Source organism: Acromyrmex echinatior, chromosome 8, assembly GCF_024713525.1.
Source record: "Acromyrmex echinatior isolate Ae372 chromosome 8, ASM2471352v2, whole genome shotgun sequence".
NCBI classification, from domain to species: Eukaryota; Metazoa; Arthropoda; class Insecta; order Hymenoptera; family Formicidae; genus Acromyrmex; species Acromyrmex echinatior.
Window position 1 is genome coordinate 47,982 of NC_141859.1, and position 19,612 is coordinate 67,593.

The window sequence follows — 19,612 nt, forward strand, 5'->3', positions numbered from 1 at the left end:
ATATATTGAATTGTTTACATGAAGGAATATATATAAAGAAAATATGTATATACAAGTATATTGATATGAATCAGAATCATTCTCACCAGCTACGCGTATATCAACATTATCAGAATCCGAAGAGAATTCATTGGCTGCTTCGCATCGATATCGGCCAGAGTCTTCCCGATTTGCGTCGCTAATGATAAGTCGATTGAGTTCTGCACACATACATACACACACATACACATAAATAAAAATATATAATATATATAATTTATATTGTTATCATTCATTCTATTACTATTATTATAGAGAAAAAAATTTAATCTGTAATATATTTGCAAAGAAACAGTTGCTTTATAACGCTTTTTAGATTTTCATTCGGGTATTTTAGATCTTCAAAGATAGCAGAAGGTTTGAGAGTTATCGCCGTGTTTTCATTCCATTGCTAATGCCAACCTAGCCGTTTACTTCATCAGGACCTGCAAATCTTCTGGTAACTTTGAAAATAAATTTGCTTTTTATAAAAACGTATCGACATTAGGACTTGTGTGATTTTACCAGAAATCTTTATTCGATTGTTGGTTCGAATAAGTTCGTCGTCCTTATACCAGAGTACACGTGGGATCGGATAACCATCGACATCGCAAGCGATGCTTATGTCACTGCCTTCAGGGAATTGTGATTGTCCTGCCGACACATTGACTTTGACCGGCACTGTGTGATTGAAAAATAAGATTTATTAATATTCTCGAAGCTAAAAACTTTATTAAATAAATATTAAAAAATTATGTTCTCTCAATATAAGAGAATGTATAAAGTCTTCCTTTGGGAATACACTTACATCGATTTAATTTCCTTGTAATGATAGAGAGATACATTGTTAATCATATTAAATTCTTAGAATACACGTGAAATAGCAATCAATAAGCAAGAATTGTCTTAACGCAGCTTCAGCCTTATAATAAAATGCGATGTAAATTTTCGTATTAGGCGTGCATGCAGGAAAAAGAAATTAATCAAGACAAATTCAATTACATATCGTTATTGTGAACAGTAGTGCGGAATAGGACATTTTGGAGAAAATTTGAAAGATACAATGAAAAATAAGTCTTTCATCCATGCACGTGAAAACTTTACGAGAAGTCTAAAGCAACAAATTAATTTAATTATAATCGTTGATATAATGCTGGACGCTGATAAGTATCAGTCATCAAGTATCAGCCTCACCTTTGAACTTGGCGCTACTGGGCTCAGTGGTAGTGATTTCAAGAGGAACAACACGAGGGATGTGAGGTGGTTTCGAGGAATAGACGGGAGCGTAAGTTTGATGTTCTGGAGACTGCGTTCTGGTAGGCCTGTAAGGATACTGTGGTTTTTCGGTAGTGGGTCTCTTCGGTGGTTGGACAAGATACTTGGTGTACTCTTCGTGTTCAGATTTAACATTGTAGACAGGTCCGATTGCTTGCAAGGTTGTCGACCAAGAGGCCGGTGTACCGATGCCATTAAACGCCTGGCAAGTGTAAACGCCGAGGTTGGTTAGAGTTACCGAGCGTATCAAAAGAGTATAATCGGTGTCTTGCTCGTAATTGTCCGAAAATAGAGGTAACATTTGATCGCCACGCCACCAAGTGACCAATGGCCTCGGCCATCCCATGGCATAACAATGCAGAGTTATCGGCGAGTTCATCGTCACCGTTATACGAGCATCGGGCTCTCCGATGATAGCGACGGGAAGTTCATTTGGTTCTAAAGAATGCAAGAAAAGAGGCATGCACGATGCTTAGAAATGTTAATTGCACCATCACCACGAAAATCACAAATTAATTGATCCAATAACTAGTACATGTGACATTATTAAATTCATTTCATTTCATGCCAGCCCAAATGCATTTCTCTAAAACGTAAATCCACAATCGATATCTTAGTAAACGTATTTGATATTAGTATTAAATGAAAATGGAAAAATTTATGTTATTCTAATATTCGAATGCATTTCATAAGATATTTATAACAAAAGTAGTATACCAAAATGCCATGATTAATGATATTCTACCGAAAGTTAATATTGAGCAAAACTCATTCTTTGTGAAATAAATGAATTTTCTACGTACCTGTGACGTCTAATTGATACTCCGCCCTTACCGGTGGCCCTAAACCATTATCAGCGGTACATACATAAGTACCTCTATCGTAAGTATATAAATTAATGATCTGAAGAGATCCATCGAGTAGTATACGCCGTCTTTTCTCTGAAGGCCCAATCTAAAACCGATATTCACAAAATATTTTTAAATTCTTCAGAAAATTATGAGAAATAGTTATTCAATTATGATTATATATTTATCATATTTTTCTCGAATATAAATATTATTTGTTTCGCGTATTTGAAATACACAGTAACATAATTTACCAATGTAGTATCCTTTCTCCATGTGATGATTGGTCTGGGAGTCCCTAGTGCGACGCATTTCAATGTAACATAGCCACCTTCTTGCGCGCTGACATGAGGTTCTTCGGGTTGTTGAATCATCGCAGGTTCACCACCATATTGTGGCGGGATAACGGTAGGCCGTGATGTTGTCGAAACTTCTTCTGATGCAGGTTCCAGACAGGATGTGCCGCAACCACTGTTACAGCATTTCCATTCTCCAGGACAGTCCGCATCCGTGACACATTCTTGTTCACATCTTGTGCTGTTGGATACTTTTGGGCAACGACCGGGTTTAACGACTGCAATGTTACACACATACACACACATACATATTATATATATATATATATATATATATATATACACATATAATAAATATATTTATATATATAAATATAAATAAATAAGTATATTATATATATATAATATATATATAAAATATATACTTATTTATTTACAGACAAATTCATAGGGAGATGACTAATTTTAACATAAAGTGTATTTTTAAAAATATACTTCTCTATACAAGAGTGATGATAACAATTTAATTGTCTTTCATTCTCTCTCTCTCTCTCTCTAATTTTTAAGAAAGTTAATTATTTAACATGCACCGTTGTCTACATGTCGCTTATTGTGCAAATAAAATTTTTTCTTAGACGTATATAAATATTACGATCGTTGCTTACATATTTATACGTATAAAGAATTATTTAAGAATTAATATGACAAAAAATGTAAAAATAAGATAAAAATTCTAAAATAAGTTGCTTACTCGACTGACAAACGCCTTTGTATTCCGTGCCATCTTGCGTAGCGACTAGTGTAATGGCGCATTGAGTACTCTCAGGACAGATCTTTGTTCTACAAGGATCGACACAACGGCAGCGTTCGCAATCCTGCGAATCCACGTACTGTTCCTTACCGTATGGACAACGAATAATATTACACTCTTCCTTGGCCTCCGCACATTGATCTTTCGTATCCTTCGAATCCACATCAATTTCGTTACTCGCTGTAATTATAAGAAAAATTACTGAAAAATTATATCTTCTCGAGTTGTGAGCGTAATTTTAATATAAGGGAAGAAATAAAAGCTATTGACACATTTGCGGCATAGAAATACGATTAGCATCCAGCGAAGGAGAAAAATATAAGCGGTGAAATATACTTTAAATTTTCGTATACTTAAACAAAACTTCTACATTTTCAATTTTATGTCGATTTGCGTTGAATGTCATCAGATATGTAAAAATTATTAAAGCTATTACATTTTATTTGCGATTGCATTTTGAAGAAGAAAAACTTTATACATATATAATTTTATCTTATCCACGTTTACGTCTGATTGTAAATTTAATTACAACGGAAGAATTTTTAAATATCTAAATTTTTAAATATATTTTAAATGATACAAATACGTTTTTAATCGTATGTTAATCAAAGGATTGAGAGATAGAGAAAACAAAATATCGCATAAATAAAATTACCAAAAAAGCGAGAAAAATCTTTAAACATATAGAAATAGGAAAATAAGGAAATGGAAATTGTATATAAACATGTACGTTTATAAAAAAAGCAATTGCTGTACACTGTAGCATAGCTGAGTGGCAATATCTGCAATAATAAAAAGAGAGTAATAAACTCATTAACGATTTTTTATCCTAAACTTACTCCTAAGGCAAGTATTAATGCAAGATTCGAAAGTCTTGAATCTATTACGATTGCCACCACATCCGGTATAAATAAACGCCCGGCACGTTTGATGTTCCTCGTCGAAATAGAATCGCTTTGTAGCACCAGACGTACAAGATCCACTATCAACTGGTTCTTTACAGATTGCTGTATCATTATTATAAACATTGTTATACAATCTATCTATTTTAAAGTAGTATAAAAATTCTACAAAAATATGATTATGAAAGTTAACAGCTTGAAAGTATTGTTTGGGAGGAAACGAATAAAGAGATAATGATAAAAATATACGCACATAAATTTAAAACGCTAGTGTCATTTCCGGGAGGTACAGGCTCTTCATGGTGTATGCAAATAGATTCGCATTCAGAAATTGTACTGAATCTGTTAGCGTTACCGTCGCATCCACCGTAAATGAATTCACGGCAGACACGTAAACCTGGTTCATAATAATATTTGTGGAAAACACCTCTGCATGGACCGGAGTCCACAGCGAGATTACACATATCTGAAAAGAGAACATTAATTTAATAAATCTCATTTTAATTATATTAATTAATTATATTAAATAATCTTTTTAAAGAAATTTAGTGAAAAGTATAATAAAAAGATTTAAAAAAGTAGAGACAATTCCTAATAGTTTTAAACTACGTTAATCTTTAGGATTTTATTTTTCGATTAAAATGATTTAATAGTTTATTTGATGCCTATGTAGATTTTATTACAAAGTGATAAGAAAACAATGTAAATTATACTAGAGCTCGTTATATAACCTTGTCTGTGAAATCTTCCGCAAAGTCGCTCGCATTGTTCTTCGGTTTGAAATTTATTAGCATTTCCACCACATCCGCTATAAATAAACGCCTGACATATCTGATGTTGGGCATCGTAGTAATACGCGGTGATACTGTCACTACACTCGCCAGAATCGACTGGCGCTAAGCAAATCGTTGGTTCTCTAGTCGGCGGAGTTGACGTGGCTAATGTTGGAGTAATCTCCGGTGTAACCGCAGCCGTTTGCCGTTTACATTTTTTCTCGCAAGATTCCCTATCCTGGAAGCGATTTTTGTTGCCTTGACAGCCACTATACTCGAACTCGTAGCAAGAATCAGTGCGCTTATCATAGTAGAATTGCTTTACGAAACCGTCACAAGGGCCGATTACTTCTGGTAGAGTGCAAGGATCTGAAATTTTCGTAATTTTCTTTGGATAGTTGCAATACTTGCTGAGTTTTTGTAATATGTAAATCAAAGTATTAAATAACTTTTTTTCTGTAATTAAATAATTTCATTTTACATGCTCTAAGTTTCGATAATTTTTATAAGTATAATTTTTGGAACTTTTATTCTTTCATGTACCTATACATTCTTGTATTTATGTTTTTATATATAGCTTATATACCTTGAACTTCTCCGCAGCGATATTCGCACTCTTCGCGAGTATTGAAATTATTACCGTTACTCTGACAGCCGCCGTATCGGAATTGTTTGCAAACACCATCACGACTATCATAAAACCATTTTACTTGATTTTCGGAGCAGGGACCATGTTCGTCGAGTAAGAAGCAGAATTCTAGAATATGTGATACTAGATAAATAGTGATGTTATTACTTTTAAACAATTTTTCAAGTTGTTAAAAATTTTACCTGGCTGGAACTCAACTTGTCCTGGTGGAGGCGGAGTGGTGATAACCGCTACACACCTATTGATGCAGTCATGTTCAGTTATGAAATTATTCTCATTTCCGCCGCATCCACCGTAATAGAACTGTCGACAGTGTTGCTCGTAGGAATCGTAGTACCATCGTTGAGTGTAGTTATGGCATTCTCCCAGAAGAGCGGGTAGGAGACAGATATCTTGCTCTATATTCAATGAATTCACATGACTTTAAAAATTCTACTACGTACTATATATGTTATTGCTTGCTAAAAAGTTTTCTAACTGATCGAAATCGTATAAAGAAAGATTATTAAGAAATCTTACTTTCTTTATTAGTATTTTTAACAATATTATGTGTTAATTAATATAGTGATAACAAATTTTGAAAGTTATGAATATAAATTTTTGTATTACAGAATGTGAGAAGAATAGATAGAAAAAAAAATTGACATAAGTAATTATATTTTTCCGTATAATTTCTACATATTGAAAAAATTGCAATGTGTGTTACATGTAATATAATATTACATATTGTAAGCAACTAAATATAAACTTTTTTCAATTAATTTATAATTAAATTAAATGGAACTTTTTTTTTTATTGTATACAAGAGTTTGTAGTGTTAATATAATAAAAATGCGGAAAGAAGAAGCGCTTATATAATATTTTAAAATATAATAACATTTGAAATAGAAAAAGTATTGGAGAGAGAATGAGAGAAAGGAGGAAGGGGACATAAATATTAAGGGAAATAAAATCTTACCAATTTTAGGCGGACAATCAGACTCGCATGCGTCTCTAGATTCAAAATTATTTTTATTGCCATTACAGCCAGTGTAATAGAATGGCATGCAGCGATTCTCCGATTGATCAAAATACCATCGAGATTGCTTCTCTACGCATGTACCCTCCGCCCGCGGCAACGTGCAAATATCTGTTAATCGTATTAATTATTATGTCATGCAGAGTTAGATAAGACATTAATCAATCCTATTCCAATTCCAGCTATTTCATTACACCTGTCGTTAGTTAAAAAATTCTTATTCCTACTGTTAGCCAGATTGTTCAGCAGTTAACAGCTATGAATATACTCAATTTAAGTAAATAGTTTATAAGAACCCAAATTTGCTAATTTCTATTCTGTCACTGCCATACATTAATTAATACTAGAGAGTCATAAATATTATAAATATTATAATGTATGTATACACACATATGCATACGCGCGCATGTGCACGTCTTAAACACATACAAACAGAATATATGTTTTTCATAAAATTATTATATAATTAAAAACTTATAGAATGAAATATTATAATAAGTATATAAATAATTTATAAGATATAATCCTCTCTTAATTGATTACAATCAGGTTTATCAAGTGTTTAATCCAGTGTTGCGAAAAGATTTTAATTTTAACATTAAATATATAAAATGTAATATAATATTTTATGTTAATTCGATTGTAAGAAAGATTAAAGAATTCATATTTTTATATTGTGTTGAGCGAGATTACGAGCAAGTAAAAGCGTGTATACAAATCAAAAACTGTGTGAAAGCTAACGTGCGATTGTGAATCATTATGTGATTGTGTTATTCGATAGTTTTATATTGTGCTGCCGACATGTAGTAGCTGATAACGACTCATTGGATGCATTCAGTATTACAATCGCTCACTGAGAGAGACCTGAGTGAGCTCTTGCATATATAATTGGTATATTCCTAGATCTAAAAATAACGGCCAAACAGGTACAAGAGACCGCTCAATGTGCGATTGTAGTACTAATGAATGCATCCATAGTCAGCTTTGCATTAAAACTATTTTCGGTTACCATCACCTAAGAGCTAAATTTGTTCAAAAAAAAAGAAAGAAAATAACACTCTTTCTTAAAATTGAGCAAAAAAAATATTGAGTTTTCTTGTTTTCTCACTGTGCACGAAGCAAGCTCTTTTTTCATTGCTGTCTATACCTTGTGAAGGACAACGCTGCTGGCAGGCAGCAAGAGTACGGAATCTATTGGCATTGCCTTTGCAACCACCGTAAACAAATTGGCTACAAGTGACACGTTCGATATCGTAATACCAGCGTAATGCCGAACCCGGACAGGGTCCGGGATCTCTCTTCAAGATGCATACATCAGACAGTTTTACTGTAAAAGTTCGTCCATCTATGCAATCAATTCGATGAAGAACGACTAGAGAACGATTAGAAGTAATACCGGTGGCAAACGTATTTTGAATAAGCCCAACATACTTACAAAAGTATTGTTCATTATTGATAAATTTATGCTTCACTTATCTGCTGAATAATCCCGTAATGTGTTTTTATTATATTTTTCAGTCAAAAATATAAATATTATATTATTGTAAATATTAAATTCCTATTATTAATTTTATTTAAATTTTATCTCACAAATTTCTTTTATAATATATAAAATGACGATTCTTTAATTTTGATATCCATAAATTTTTATATCCATATCCAAATATACAGGGTGTTTCGAAAATAATGATAAATCTTTCGCATAGAGACAGAATAGACTAAACTGAGAAGAAAAGTCCTTTGTAATTTTGCAATTTTCGCAATAGTTAACAAAATATTAATTGCTAAAAATTGCCGAAAATTGGTCTTCAATAACTTTTTACTCAAATACTATCAATTTTACAGAAAAACTGCAAGAGACAAAAATTGTTTATTTTCTTCTCATAAAGCTCCAAGAATTTTTTAAGGATTTTTTCAGAATTTTTTAATATCATACTGGTAAAAATGAGAAAATTAAAAAATTGATAAAAAATTCTGAAAAAAATTCGTAGAGTTCTATGAAAAAAAATAAACAATTTTCGTCTCTTGCAATTTTTTTGTAAAGTTGATAGTATTTGAATAAAAAATTATTAAAGACTAATTTTCGGCAATTTTTAGCAATTAATATCTTGTTAACTATTGCGAAAATTGCAAATGGTAGAAGAATTTTTTCTCACTTTAATCCATTCTACCCCTATGCGAAAAATCATTTATCATTATTTTCCAAACACCCTGTATATAGATATATAAAAGTTAAATATGTTTTATACACGCGCGCGCGCACGCGCGCGCGCGCACACACACACACACACACACACACACATTATATTAAAGTTCTGAGATCGCATCAACCGTTAGTTAGCTAACTCTCTTCACTACATCTCATCCCTCGTCATCGCTTCATCGATTCTCCCTATTGACACTCACCCAAAACTATGGCGAACGATGAAGCGATGAGGATGAGATGTAGTAAGGAGAGCTAGCTAGCTACGGTTGATGCGATCTCAGAACTTTAATCCGGGCTCTAGTCATTATTATCACAAATATTAATTCGATAAAAATATTAGTACTAATATTTCATATAAAAAACATTAATTTTCAAACTTGAAATCAATTTTAAAAGAATAACAATTGTATATACATATAATATCTCGTCGATAGTCAAGATTCATTATAAATAACAGATACTGATATAATAAAGTAATTTGAAAAAATATTTGTAGACGAATGTCACATAAATAATTTTTGTAAAATACACGAAATTTTAATGCTTATATAAAAAGCGATAACAATATGTAAATGAAACAAACCTTTTCTTCGACCTGGCTGTAAGCATTGTTGGTGGCAAGCAATTTCTGTCGGAAAGTTGTTGTCATTCGCTTTGCAACCACCGTATACGAATTGTTCGCAAGTTTGCGATTCTCGGTTGAAGTACCATTTTGTGAAATTGCCTGCGCAAGGACCTGCTTCTTTCGTCTGATCGCAAGGATCTGTAGATAAAGTTTAAATGAGAAACTTATAACTATCAATTTGGTTTATGAATTTTCTCAAATGCAATATATATTTTATTTATTATTCGATTAAATTCAGTGTGTAATGTGTAAGATTTTTTGAAAGACGTATTTATACGGGAGGGTAAATTAAATTAAATGAAGATTATATATATATATATAATTAATCATTGCTTACCGATGTCGTTCGGTGTGACACAAAGTTCTTCACACTCTTCTCTTGTTTTAAACTTGTTGGCATTGCCGAGGCAACCTCCATAGACGAATTGACCGCATTGCTTTCTACCGGTATCATAATACCACGTTGGATGATATCCTTCACAAGGACCAGAGATTTTTGGCAAAAAGCAAACAGCTGCAAAATAAATCCAATGATTTGTCTAGAATTTTAATGTTTTTAAATTTAAATGGATGTAATTAGGTCGTTGTGTATAGAATTGGTTTCAAATCTAAATTCTATAAGGTGAAAAATATTATATGTATTTAATTCTAATCTTATGTTATAAAACGCAATATATATATATATATATATATATAACAATTAATTATATGAATATTATACATTATGTGTAAAATATTATATTTAGAGTTACCTTTTCCTTTTGGTTGAACGCAAACTTCTTTACATTCTTCCTGTGTTTTGAATCGATTTTCGTTGCCCTCGCAACCTCCGTACCAAAATCTTGAACAACCACCGTAGTCGGTATCATAGAACCACTTGACCGTAAAATCTCGACAAGAGCCTCTGTCTTTTTTCAAACCACATGCGGCACCGGGCACCGAAGGTATTGTGATACAACCTTCAAAGTTCTCCCCTTGAGCTTCCTCAATTCCGTCCGGACAGCATCCATATTGTGATGCGTCGCAGGTACAGCCCGCAAAATTTGGTCCTTTAGCAGGTGTTCTACCATCTGAGCAACATTTATATTTTGTATTCTCGCATCCACAACCTGTAAATGTTATACAAAATGCGTTACAAAATGTACGTAATTTTTTGCTCTTCTTATGCTCGAATTACTCTCAACATTTGGATTTTATATATGTACCATATTTGTATGTTGATCGTGGAGTTACCTTGACCATGAGAGCCCTTGGCGATAGTAATACCGTCGGGACAACATCCAAATTGGTAAGTGTAACACGGGCATCCCTCGAAATTGCGTCCGCTGGCGGGAGTAAATCGATTCGGACAACAACCATAAGGTGTGTATAGACAGCCACAACCCTCGTTGTTTGGTCCACGCGCTATTGTCGAATTATCCGGGCAACAACCGAATCTCGTGTATTGGCAGCCACAGCCGTAGAAGTTTGGCCCACGGGCTGGCAGACTGTTATCCGGACAGCATTTGTATGGTGTCGATAAGCAGCAACCTTCGTTGTTCGGTCCATGTGCCGGCGTTATTCCATCCTCGCAGCATCCGTAAACACTGTCGTGACATGGCATACGACAACCATAGTTGTCCGGTCCGAGAGCTGTGGAAACAATCACAGACGATGGAGGCATATACAATAAGATTAGTTTAGAATGGTTAACCAATTTGTTTCATTATCTATTTGATCAATTAATAACACGTATGGAACCATCAATAACACGCACGCACGCACGCACGCATGCACGCACATTATAAAATATTATTTCACAATTTATGGTATTAATGGTATTAATATCTTTACCGATTCAACAAATTCTATGAATAATTCTTACACAATTTGTGTTAATTAATTTAATATTACATATTATGTAACTAACCCGCGAAAACTCCATTAGAACAACATCCAAAGTAGGACGCGCTGCAATTTTCGTTATTAATGACACCGCAACCCTCAAAATTGATACCAGTTGCAATGGTAATACCATCAGGACAGCAACCGTAAGTGGTGTTTGCACAATCTTCTAGTGAAACAGGTTGGGTTGTTATTTCATATGTCTCCGTTTCAGAAGTGACTTCTTCCTCGCAACCTTATCACACAACGTATACTCATTATTTAAAACATTCGAAAATATGCAAAATACACGTATATATGTACAATAAATACATGTAATTATATACTAATTGGTCCAATTTCAAAAATATCTAAATAAGGCATACAAATGTTGTAATATATTCTTACATATAAAGCATGGGCTATAATTTACGATACAAAGGCAAAATAGCAAAATATATACCTTCGCTGTTAGGACCAGAAGCGGCTTTAATATCATCTGGGCAACAACCAAATTCAGTTACATTACAACATCCCAAATAATCCTTTCCACTAGCTGCAGTCTCGTTATCTGGACAACATCCAAATCTACGCGTTTAAACGGACAAGTGATTAAATTATAAAACTAAGAAGAATGATACATTTGAAGAATTTATAAAAATAAAAACTAACTCTGTTTCTTTACATGGTCTCTTGCATCCTTCATAATCGTTGCCTTGCGCTGTAGTAACACCATCAGGACAACAACCAAAAAGTGATTCATTACAACGAGAATCTGGACAACCTTTGTTCTTGGGACCAATGGCTGGTGACACGCCATCGGAACAGCAACCATATCGCGTCTCGTTGCATGTTTGCGGCATCGGACAACCATGACCAAATGGTCCCTGAGCAGCAGTGATATTGTCGTAGCAACATCCGAACGGTGTTTTCTTGCAGCTCTTCTTTGGTTTGCATTGCCGTTTGTGCGCCGTTGTATCTGGGAAGCTGGTTGTCCATACCTCTGTGACTGAAATTATGTTGATATTAATATAAAAAAGAAACATTTGTTTTATACTATTCAAGACTTACTTACTATGAGTCTTTTCGGTAAGATCGATTTCTTCACTGGTTGTGGAGGACGTAATTTCTGTCACAATGATTTCACCAGATACTGTTGTCTCTTCAAAAGACGATGTTGTAATTAATGATTCAGTTGTCTCGCTTGATTTAGTCGTCATAATTGACTCAGTAGTCTCCGTAATTTCCGTTTCCGTAGAAACTGTGGTGATAGTCTCACTAGATTCTGTTGCGTCTGATTCGACAATTGTGTTTGAGGTCGTAACGTCGCTAGATTCAGTCGTTAGTCCGGATTCCGTTATCTCAGTCGATTCCGTGCTAGTGCTGGACTCAGTTGTCTCTCCCGATTCGGTTATTTCGCTGCCAGTTGTTTCAGTCTTATCCGATGAACTCATCCCAGAAACAATAGTGGTTTCTGTACTAATGTTATCTGTTGTAGTGTTAACTGTTGTACTCTCGTCTGTTTGACTTGATACCGTAGTTATGGCATCAGTACTCTGTTCCTCGGAACCGAAATCATACTCTCCTTGTACTTTCAATTCTGTTGTTTGTTGAGAAATCATTGTTGACGTCATCGTTTCTGCAAAATATAATTAATTTATAATTTGTACTTTTGACTTGCTGATAGTGAAATTAATTTAATTTTTCGTGTTATAATTTTCTTATGTTAAAAAAAACATCTATAAGCGTTTCCTCTCAAGCATTTTTATAAAGATATTAAAAATCTCATAAAATATATTTGAAAGATTGTGACACATCGTCGTACACGGATGTGTATTCTAAAAATGTGTGATCTTTATATTTGATTTTAACAATTCTATTTTTTAAGTTTAAACATGTTCAACAAAGTTTCAGTGCAATGCTTCATGTTCCGTGATGATTAACAACGCTGCATCTTTGTCAATTTGCGAGTGACTTAAACATTATGGACATGTGAGCTAATTATAATTGTATCATTCTTGCTGAGGGGGACTTCAAAGAGAGTCGAAACGTTCAAAATAAAGAAGACATCAATCCAACATTTGATTGTTAATTGTTCACTAAATAATTGCGCTGTTTATCATTGCTGGCTCTCATTAGTCTATTATATTTATTTTTTTGTATTGTTTATACATTTGAAAGATTGTGCATGTACATTATTTAAATTTAAATAACAAATTGAAAACAATAAAATACAATATTTTAATATTTTAATACAATATTTTATATTGATTTCTATATGATATTAAATTCAGGTTATAAACAATTTTACTATTTTTAATATATATACTTACCGGATGTAGTAATCTCGCTCGCAGTCGTTTCTATTTTCTCTGTTGTTGTAATCTCTGTTGTTGTTTCTGATGAAGATAATTCTGAAAATGTACTTGGTGGAGATTGCGTAGACTCGGTCGTGTCTGTAGATTCAGTAGTTGCTGTTGTTTCACTCTCTGTCGAATCGGTCGTTTCAGTATCGGCTGTATCTGTTGTATCTGTTTCAGTGGTTTCAGTGGTTTCAGTGAATTCAGTGGATTCAGTGGTTTCTGTTGAAGTGGTAACGGTATTGGTATTAGTTGATTCGTTTGTATTGCTTGTTATGTCATCTGAATCGGTTGTCGTATCACTTGTTATGTCATCTGAATCGGTTGTCGTATCACTGGATTCAGTTGTTGTTTCTGAATTTTTACTAACAGTTGATTCGATATCTACATTGCTAGTCAATTCGCTGGTGATAGTAACGGAATAATCTGTTGATTGTTCTGTTGTCCCTGATTCAACATAAAATTAACAAATATATGCACATAAGACAATGATAATGATTTTATAAACGATATACTCAACAATATACAATGGTTTCATTATGATTTATATACATCAATTTGAATAATCGATATTTCAAAGACTATAATAAATTAATATATTAATATTGGAAATGTACTAATATTTATAATATAATATAATACGATATAATGTGAGAAACATACTATCAAATTTCGATACTGAGACTTGAGTTTCTTGAGTAAATTCGTCTGTGGATGCACCGGATCCTTCAAAGCTGGTACCGGATCCTTCGAGCGTTACGTCAGTTCCTTCAGTGATGTCCGATGACTCATTTACGTCTATTCCGAATTCAGTTGTGCCGGTTTTGCCTTCCGTAGTAATTTCACTAATTGAACTTTCGCTCTCTTCGACAACGGTAGAATCAATATCGATAGTGCTACCGGTGAATAAGCTAGTATCAAACATGGTAAAATTATCGTCACCACTACCTTCGCCGCTACCCAATTCGGAAAGTGATATATCGCCTCTCGTAGAATCACTAAACATAATGTCGTAAGTGTCACTTCCGGTAAATAATAAATTCGGAGTTGTTGTTTCTGTTTGCTCTATTAGTTTGTCCATTGTCTTCACTTTCTGAAACGAGAAAAGGCGCTTCAATGTTACAGCTATCCGATTCTTCTCGGCGAGATGTAAAATTAAAAGAGTTCCGCATTACCGGATTGTTCCGCGCGTAAGGTTTATTTGAATATTGCGAATCTGACGACTCTTTGAAACGGTAAAATAATAAGAAATGAAGTTACGAAGTAATTCAATCGTACTTAATATTTGATTAAGTTCGACCCAGTTTTTGCTTACCCCCACAGGAAGATTGAATTCAACAGCATATTGTTCTTCTTCCTCTTCCTCTTCCTCCTCACACTCTTCCTCCTTCGAGTCTATCGTTTCATCTGGCTTCTCGAGGATTAGTGTCACGCCTGTGTTCACCAAAATAACAAATTTAGAGAAATCCTTAACATTTAAATTCTTAACACGAGTCTTTTAAAAGTATGCACATGAAACATTGGATGATTCTATGCGTGCATTCTATTTATCATTAACTAGTCTCGAAAGAACATCGAAAATTTAATTTTCCTTGCTACAGAGAATAAGTGATATTTTATTCACGGTAGGTGGTTCGTATCGCCCTTTAGACTAAGTACTGAGACATTTGAATTTAATACCACGAACTTCATTATTTTCACGCCTGCTGTTCTAAGCGTATTCTATATTTTATGCTCGTAGCCTATAATGAAAAGGTTTACGTCATAATAAATCGCGTAACCTGCGTTATAATGAAGCAAATGTTAATATATGTTAATAATATTAATATTTACGATGTTTAATAATGAAAATGACAACAACATTTAAGAGATTTTCAAACTAAATAGACAATATCGATGATAGAATTTATTTTCTAAATAAGATAATTTAATAGATTTGTCAATAAAGCGATATCATTTAATGTTATTGACGTATATATACATATTGTATACTATGAAATAAATAAAATATTTTAAAATTTTAATCAATTATAACCAAAGAGTAATTAAACTAATTTATTTTTTAAAGTTATTGATATAAATCTTTTTAACTATATTATTATTTTAAAAAATATTTTCCTTTTGTGTAAAAATTATTTATTTTATCTATGTTAAATATTAAACTATTTAAAAATGTAAAGTTTTAACTTAAATTTAATTTTTACCTTCTTCACAAGGTTGATCATTGCATTTTTCAGTAGAGAATATGATATTGTCGGCATTACACTGATTCACAGGTACGGTTTTGTTGTCCTTCATACAAATTACTTTACGAGTCATATCGCCACCATCACATGGTTTCGAACACTGCAACATATTATGACACTGTTGATTACATTTTGAAAAATTATAATAAATCTGAATTATAATCAAGCTTTACAAAACTGTAGTAATAAATTTAAACAAAGCAGTATCAATTAATCGTGAAAATAAGAATGTTGTCGCGGAAATAACTAAAAATTAAAGCAAACCTTGCTCCAAGGCCCTGCAAACCATTCGCCTTTACATGGTTCTTCAGCGGTGCAATTTTTAATATTGTCAAATTTTTTTTTGGGGTCACAATTCTCACTCGAAACTTTCTTCACAATATCGTTGCTAAAAGTGCCACAGAACACTTTGCGCATTTGAACGCCGTATCCACATTTTGCCGAACACTATGAAAATGTGTAATAAAGATAAAAAAACTAAGAAAATAAATTGTATTATTATATATTTAACCTTTAAAGGACGGGAATCTGTTTAAAATGTTATAGTTTTTCTTTAGTAAGATTTATAATTCATAATATGTAATTATTTCTTGCCTCAAAATATGACACTATTTCAGCGCCACTATAGTGACATTCCCATTCTGTAAAGGTTAATTAAAAGATATATAAGAATGTTTAATTCAGAGGATATTACTAACGTTTAGCCAATTGTTGATACATACTTGTCTCTTAAAGTATTATATATGTATATATGTTTTTATTTTAAGGTAAATGGACGTGCAAGAAAATATTTATTTACTTACTTCGCTCCATTGCGAGGAGAACCACTGAAAATCGCAATTCTTAGCTTTATCACAGTCTCTCTCTAATTCTGGCTTCTTGTCTGGATCACACAAATTATCTGGATAAACTGTGCCATCTTGAGTAGCGCAATGGGCCGTTCTGGTTTCTTTGATGAGATCACATTTCTCTTCGCACTATCAAGATAAGATTTTCAATTGTATTATATAGTTTATTCAAAGCTTTGAGAAGCGTAAAAGTAATTTTGGTAATTTTTTCATTTAACAAAAAGTTATTCGCGGGTTCAGAGAACTTACCCCGCTCCATTCCGAAGTAACCCAATCGAGACCAGCGCAAGGTCTCAGCTCGCAAGCCTTTTCATTTTCAGGCATTTCCGCTTCACATGCTCCATTTTCCAACACTTGGATCTTGCCATCGACCTTCTTGTAACACGTAACTGTTCTCGTTTGCTTACCAGGTCCACATATATGATCGCACTGAAAGAAAATAGATTTCTTTCGTCAAATTATATAATTCATTGTAATTTAATACTGCATGATAATGTAACTTACAGGCTTCCAGGGCCCTTCGTGCCACTGTGGACAATCTACGTTTTTGTTGCATTCTTGCTTAGTAAGCCCTTTAGGTCCCACTTTTTCCAAACATTGAGAATCATCTACTACGGAAGCTATTCCACCTGAGATGATTTGTTCGCATTTTATCTCTCTAGTCTGCTCGCCCCCCTCACCGCAATGTTTGGTGCAAGTTGACCATGAGCCTTCTACCCAAATAGGCAGACATGGTTCTTCGCTACAGCTTTGAGTGTCAGTCGGTTCCAACTGCGGATCGCATAAACTCTCATCCACTGGCTGATTATCACGCCTCCGTACACAAGCTACCCGTCTCGATTGGTAGCCTTGAAAAATAAACGAAACATATTTACTCTTGTTGAAATACAACTGTAATTATTACTTTAATTATAGCGAATTTGCTTTTAAATTTTGATTTTGATCATTTGCTTTTATTGCAGTCGTACCTAGTTACAACGTTTCGACAAATTTATTAATATTTTGATATTATAAAAATAATTTGCTAAAGGCCAATCAAAACAATTTTTTTATTATTATCATATTATAGATCAACAAGACTTTCAAATATTTATGCGTATTGTATGAAAGCATCTTTTCCTAATGATAAGAAAATATAATTTTAGAACCTACACTTTTAATCACGTGCATATTAAAATTATAATCTTATAATACCTCCACCGCAATTAACACTGCAACTTGAAAATTCATCGGTTACCCAAGTGTAACTATCCGGATCGGTACGCGCTGAAAACTTCTTAGGTATGCTGTACTCGTAATGCACTCCCACGTTACGATCTTGGTACAGCAACTGCGAAAGGAAAATAATTTTTCATTAATACATTCCTTGTTCTGAACATTTCACTAGCAAAAGAAAATTGATACGAATGTATACCGACCACAACGTAAATCGATTCATTTGTAGGTCCCAAAGCCGTGATGGTATCGGGTGCTGCAAATCCTTGAGGATCTCTAGCATAATGAAAGATTGTACCAGAAAAGCGCAAGCTGCGTGGAAAATCTATCCTCCAATTACCATTTAAATAATAATGTCCGGTTGTGTTGCGTATGGCTAATTAACAAATTTCAAAAATACTTGGAATGAGCAATTACATTATTAAATAACTTATTGGTATTATATTTGATATTAAATTATTAATATTAAATATATGTATATGTGTCGCACTATCTTTGATATTTATATAAGTTTTCATTTCATTTAAACTCACCTAAATAATTGTTGGATGGATAATTTTCTTTGATAATGATATTTGTCGCACCTTCGGGAATAAGTAAAATATCGATATATCCTGAAAATATGTCTCTATTATTAGTGAGAAATAGATTAAAAATAATAGAATTGCAAATAAGTTTATGAATTAAAAGAAAATTAATTAAAATATACAATATTAATTATACAGAAATAATTTTAATTGCTTGTTAGAAATTTGTTATGGAACATTTGTTACTAATATTAATAAATATTATAATCAACGAAAATAACTTACCTACTTGAAGATCGTCTGTATCAAATAAGCCGGTAACGGTATTGCAATTTGAGCCATCGCCACTACATTCTCTACACGCATCTTCCTTGACATCACTGCCCAACATCATATCGCATCCGACGTGCTATATAAAACAATTTTATAATAAATTCTATCGCAATATAGCTCTATTTTCGCTCTTATATTTCCTTTAATTATAACAGCTTAATCACAAGTCTATTATTTAACGTAAGTCAATATTATTCGATAATAAAATAAAATAATCTAATTGCGTCTTTTACGCAATTATTAAATTTATAATAATAATTAATGATTAAACATAACTCACCATGCATTTGCCTTCGACACAAACATCGTTCTTTTCGGATTCACAAGGAGTGCCGTCGATCACAGCGACTTTATGTCTGTAGAAAAATCGCTCTCCTCGTGGCATGCAATTTAGTTCGCATTTATTTGGACTTCCGATGTACGGAATCCAACTACGGAAACAAATATGATAACATGTAAATAAAAATCGATAATTATATCCCGATCCCATTTATATTGTATTATCGGATACTAGGAACTATAGAGATGTATTAGATCGTAAAATTATCAGATACCGGATATCAGATGTCTGAAAAGAATGTCCGAAAAGAATATCAAATATCCGATATTCGGATATCGGATATCCGGTAGGGCAGTTATCTGATCAGATACCGGATATTTTCCGAATAGCCTCCCTTCTTCACTACAAATTCTCTCAAATTTAAAAAAAAAAAGGGGAAAAAAGCAGGGGGAAAATAGCAATAATAATTGAACAAGATTGTAATACAGTTTGTAATACAGTTTCAATATTGCTTAGTAA

At 33.1% G+C, this 19,612-nt stretch overlaps 1 protein-coding gene across 4 annotated transcripts in view; it reads right to left on the reverse strand.

Annotated features, from left to right (window-relative positions):
* Ppn (proteoglycan-like sulfated glycoprotein papilin) overlaps positions 1-19,612 on the reverse strand; it is an 84,400-nt gene that overhangs the window by 4,576 nt on the left and 60,212 nt on the right. For 2 of the 4 annotated variants that reach the window (XM_087408380.1, XM_011064033.2), the window contains exons 6-38: positions 19,094-19,244; positions 18,766-18,889; positions 18,487-18,567; positions 18,157-18,329; positions 17,933-18,068; positions 17,243-17,586; positions 16,988-17,167; positions 16,694-16,867; positions 16,155-16,337; positions 15,849-15,990; positions 14,960-15,078; positions 14,308-14,737; positions 13,618-14,091; positions 12,360-12,923; positions 11,957-12,293; positions 11,748-11,872; positions 11,331-11,540; positions 10,655-11,053; positions 10,174-10,530; positions 9,759-9,935; positions 9,380-9,559; positions 6,531-6,701; positions 5,755-5,970; positions 5,510-5,680; positions 4,882-5,292; positions 4,404-4,616; positions 4,088-4,255; positions 3,189-3,428; positions 2,396-2,715; positions 2,097-2,247; positions 1,213-1,731; positions 544-699; positions 87-200 (exon numbers count right to left, since the gene is read on the reverse strand). In XM_087408380.1, the coding sequence (XP_087264506.1) occupies positions 87-200; positions 544-699; positions 1,213-1,731; positions 2,097-2,247; positions 2,396-2,715; positions 3,189-3,428; positions 4,088-4,255; positions 4,404-4,616; positions 4,882-5,292; positions 5,510-5,680; positions 5,755-5,970; positions 6,531-6,701; positions 9,380-9,559; positions 9,759-9,935; positions 10,174-10,530; positions 10,655-11,053; positions 11,331-11,540; positions 11,748-11,872; positions 11,957-12,293; positions 12,360-12,923; positions 13,618-14,091; positions 14,308-14,737; positions 14,960-15,078; positions 15,849-15,990; positions 16,155-16,337; positions 16,694-16,867; positions 16,988-17,167; positions 17,243-17,586; positions 17,933-18,068; positions 18,157-18,329; positions 18,487-18,567; positions 18,766-18,889; positions 19,094-19,244 (7,910 nt within the window). The remainder of the gene's footprint in view (positions 1-86; positions 201-543; positions 700-1,212; positions 1,732-2,096; positions 2,248-2,395; positions 2,716-3,188; positions 3,429-4,087; positions 4,256-4,403; positions 4,617-4,881; positions 5,293-5,509; positions 5,681-5,754; positions 5,971-6,530; positions 6,702-9,379; positions 9,560-9,758; positions 9,936-10,173; positions 10,531-10,654; positions 11,054-11,330; positions 11,541-11,747; positions 11,873-11,956; positions 12,294-12,359; positions 12,924-13,617; positions 14,092-14,307; positions 14,738-14,959; positions 15,079-15,848; positions 15,991-16,154; positions 16,338-16,693; positions 16,868-16,987; positions 17,168-17,242; positions 17,587-17,932; positions 18,069-18,156; positions 18,330-18,486; positions 18,568-18,765; positions 18,890-19,093; positions 19,245-19,612) is intronic. The other 2 variants (XM_087408379.1, XM_087408381.1) reach the window with 2 other exon arrangements.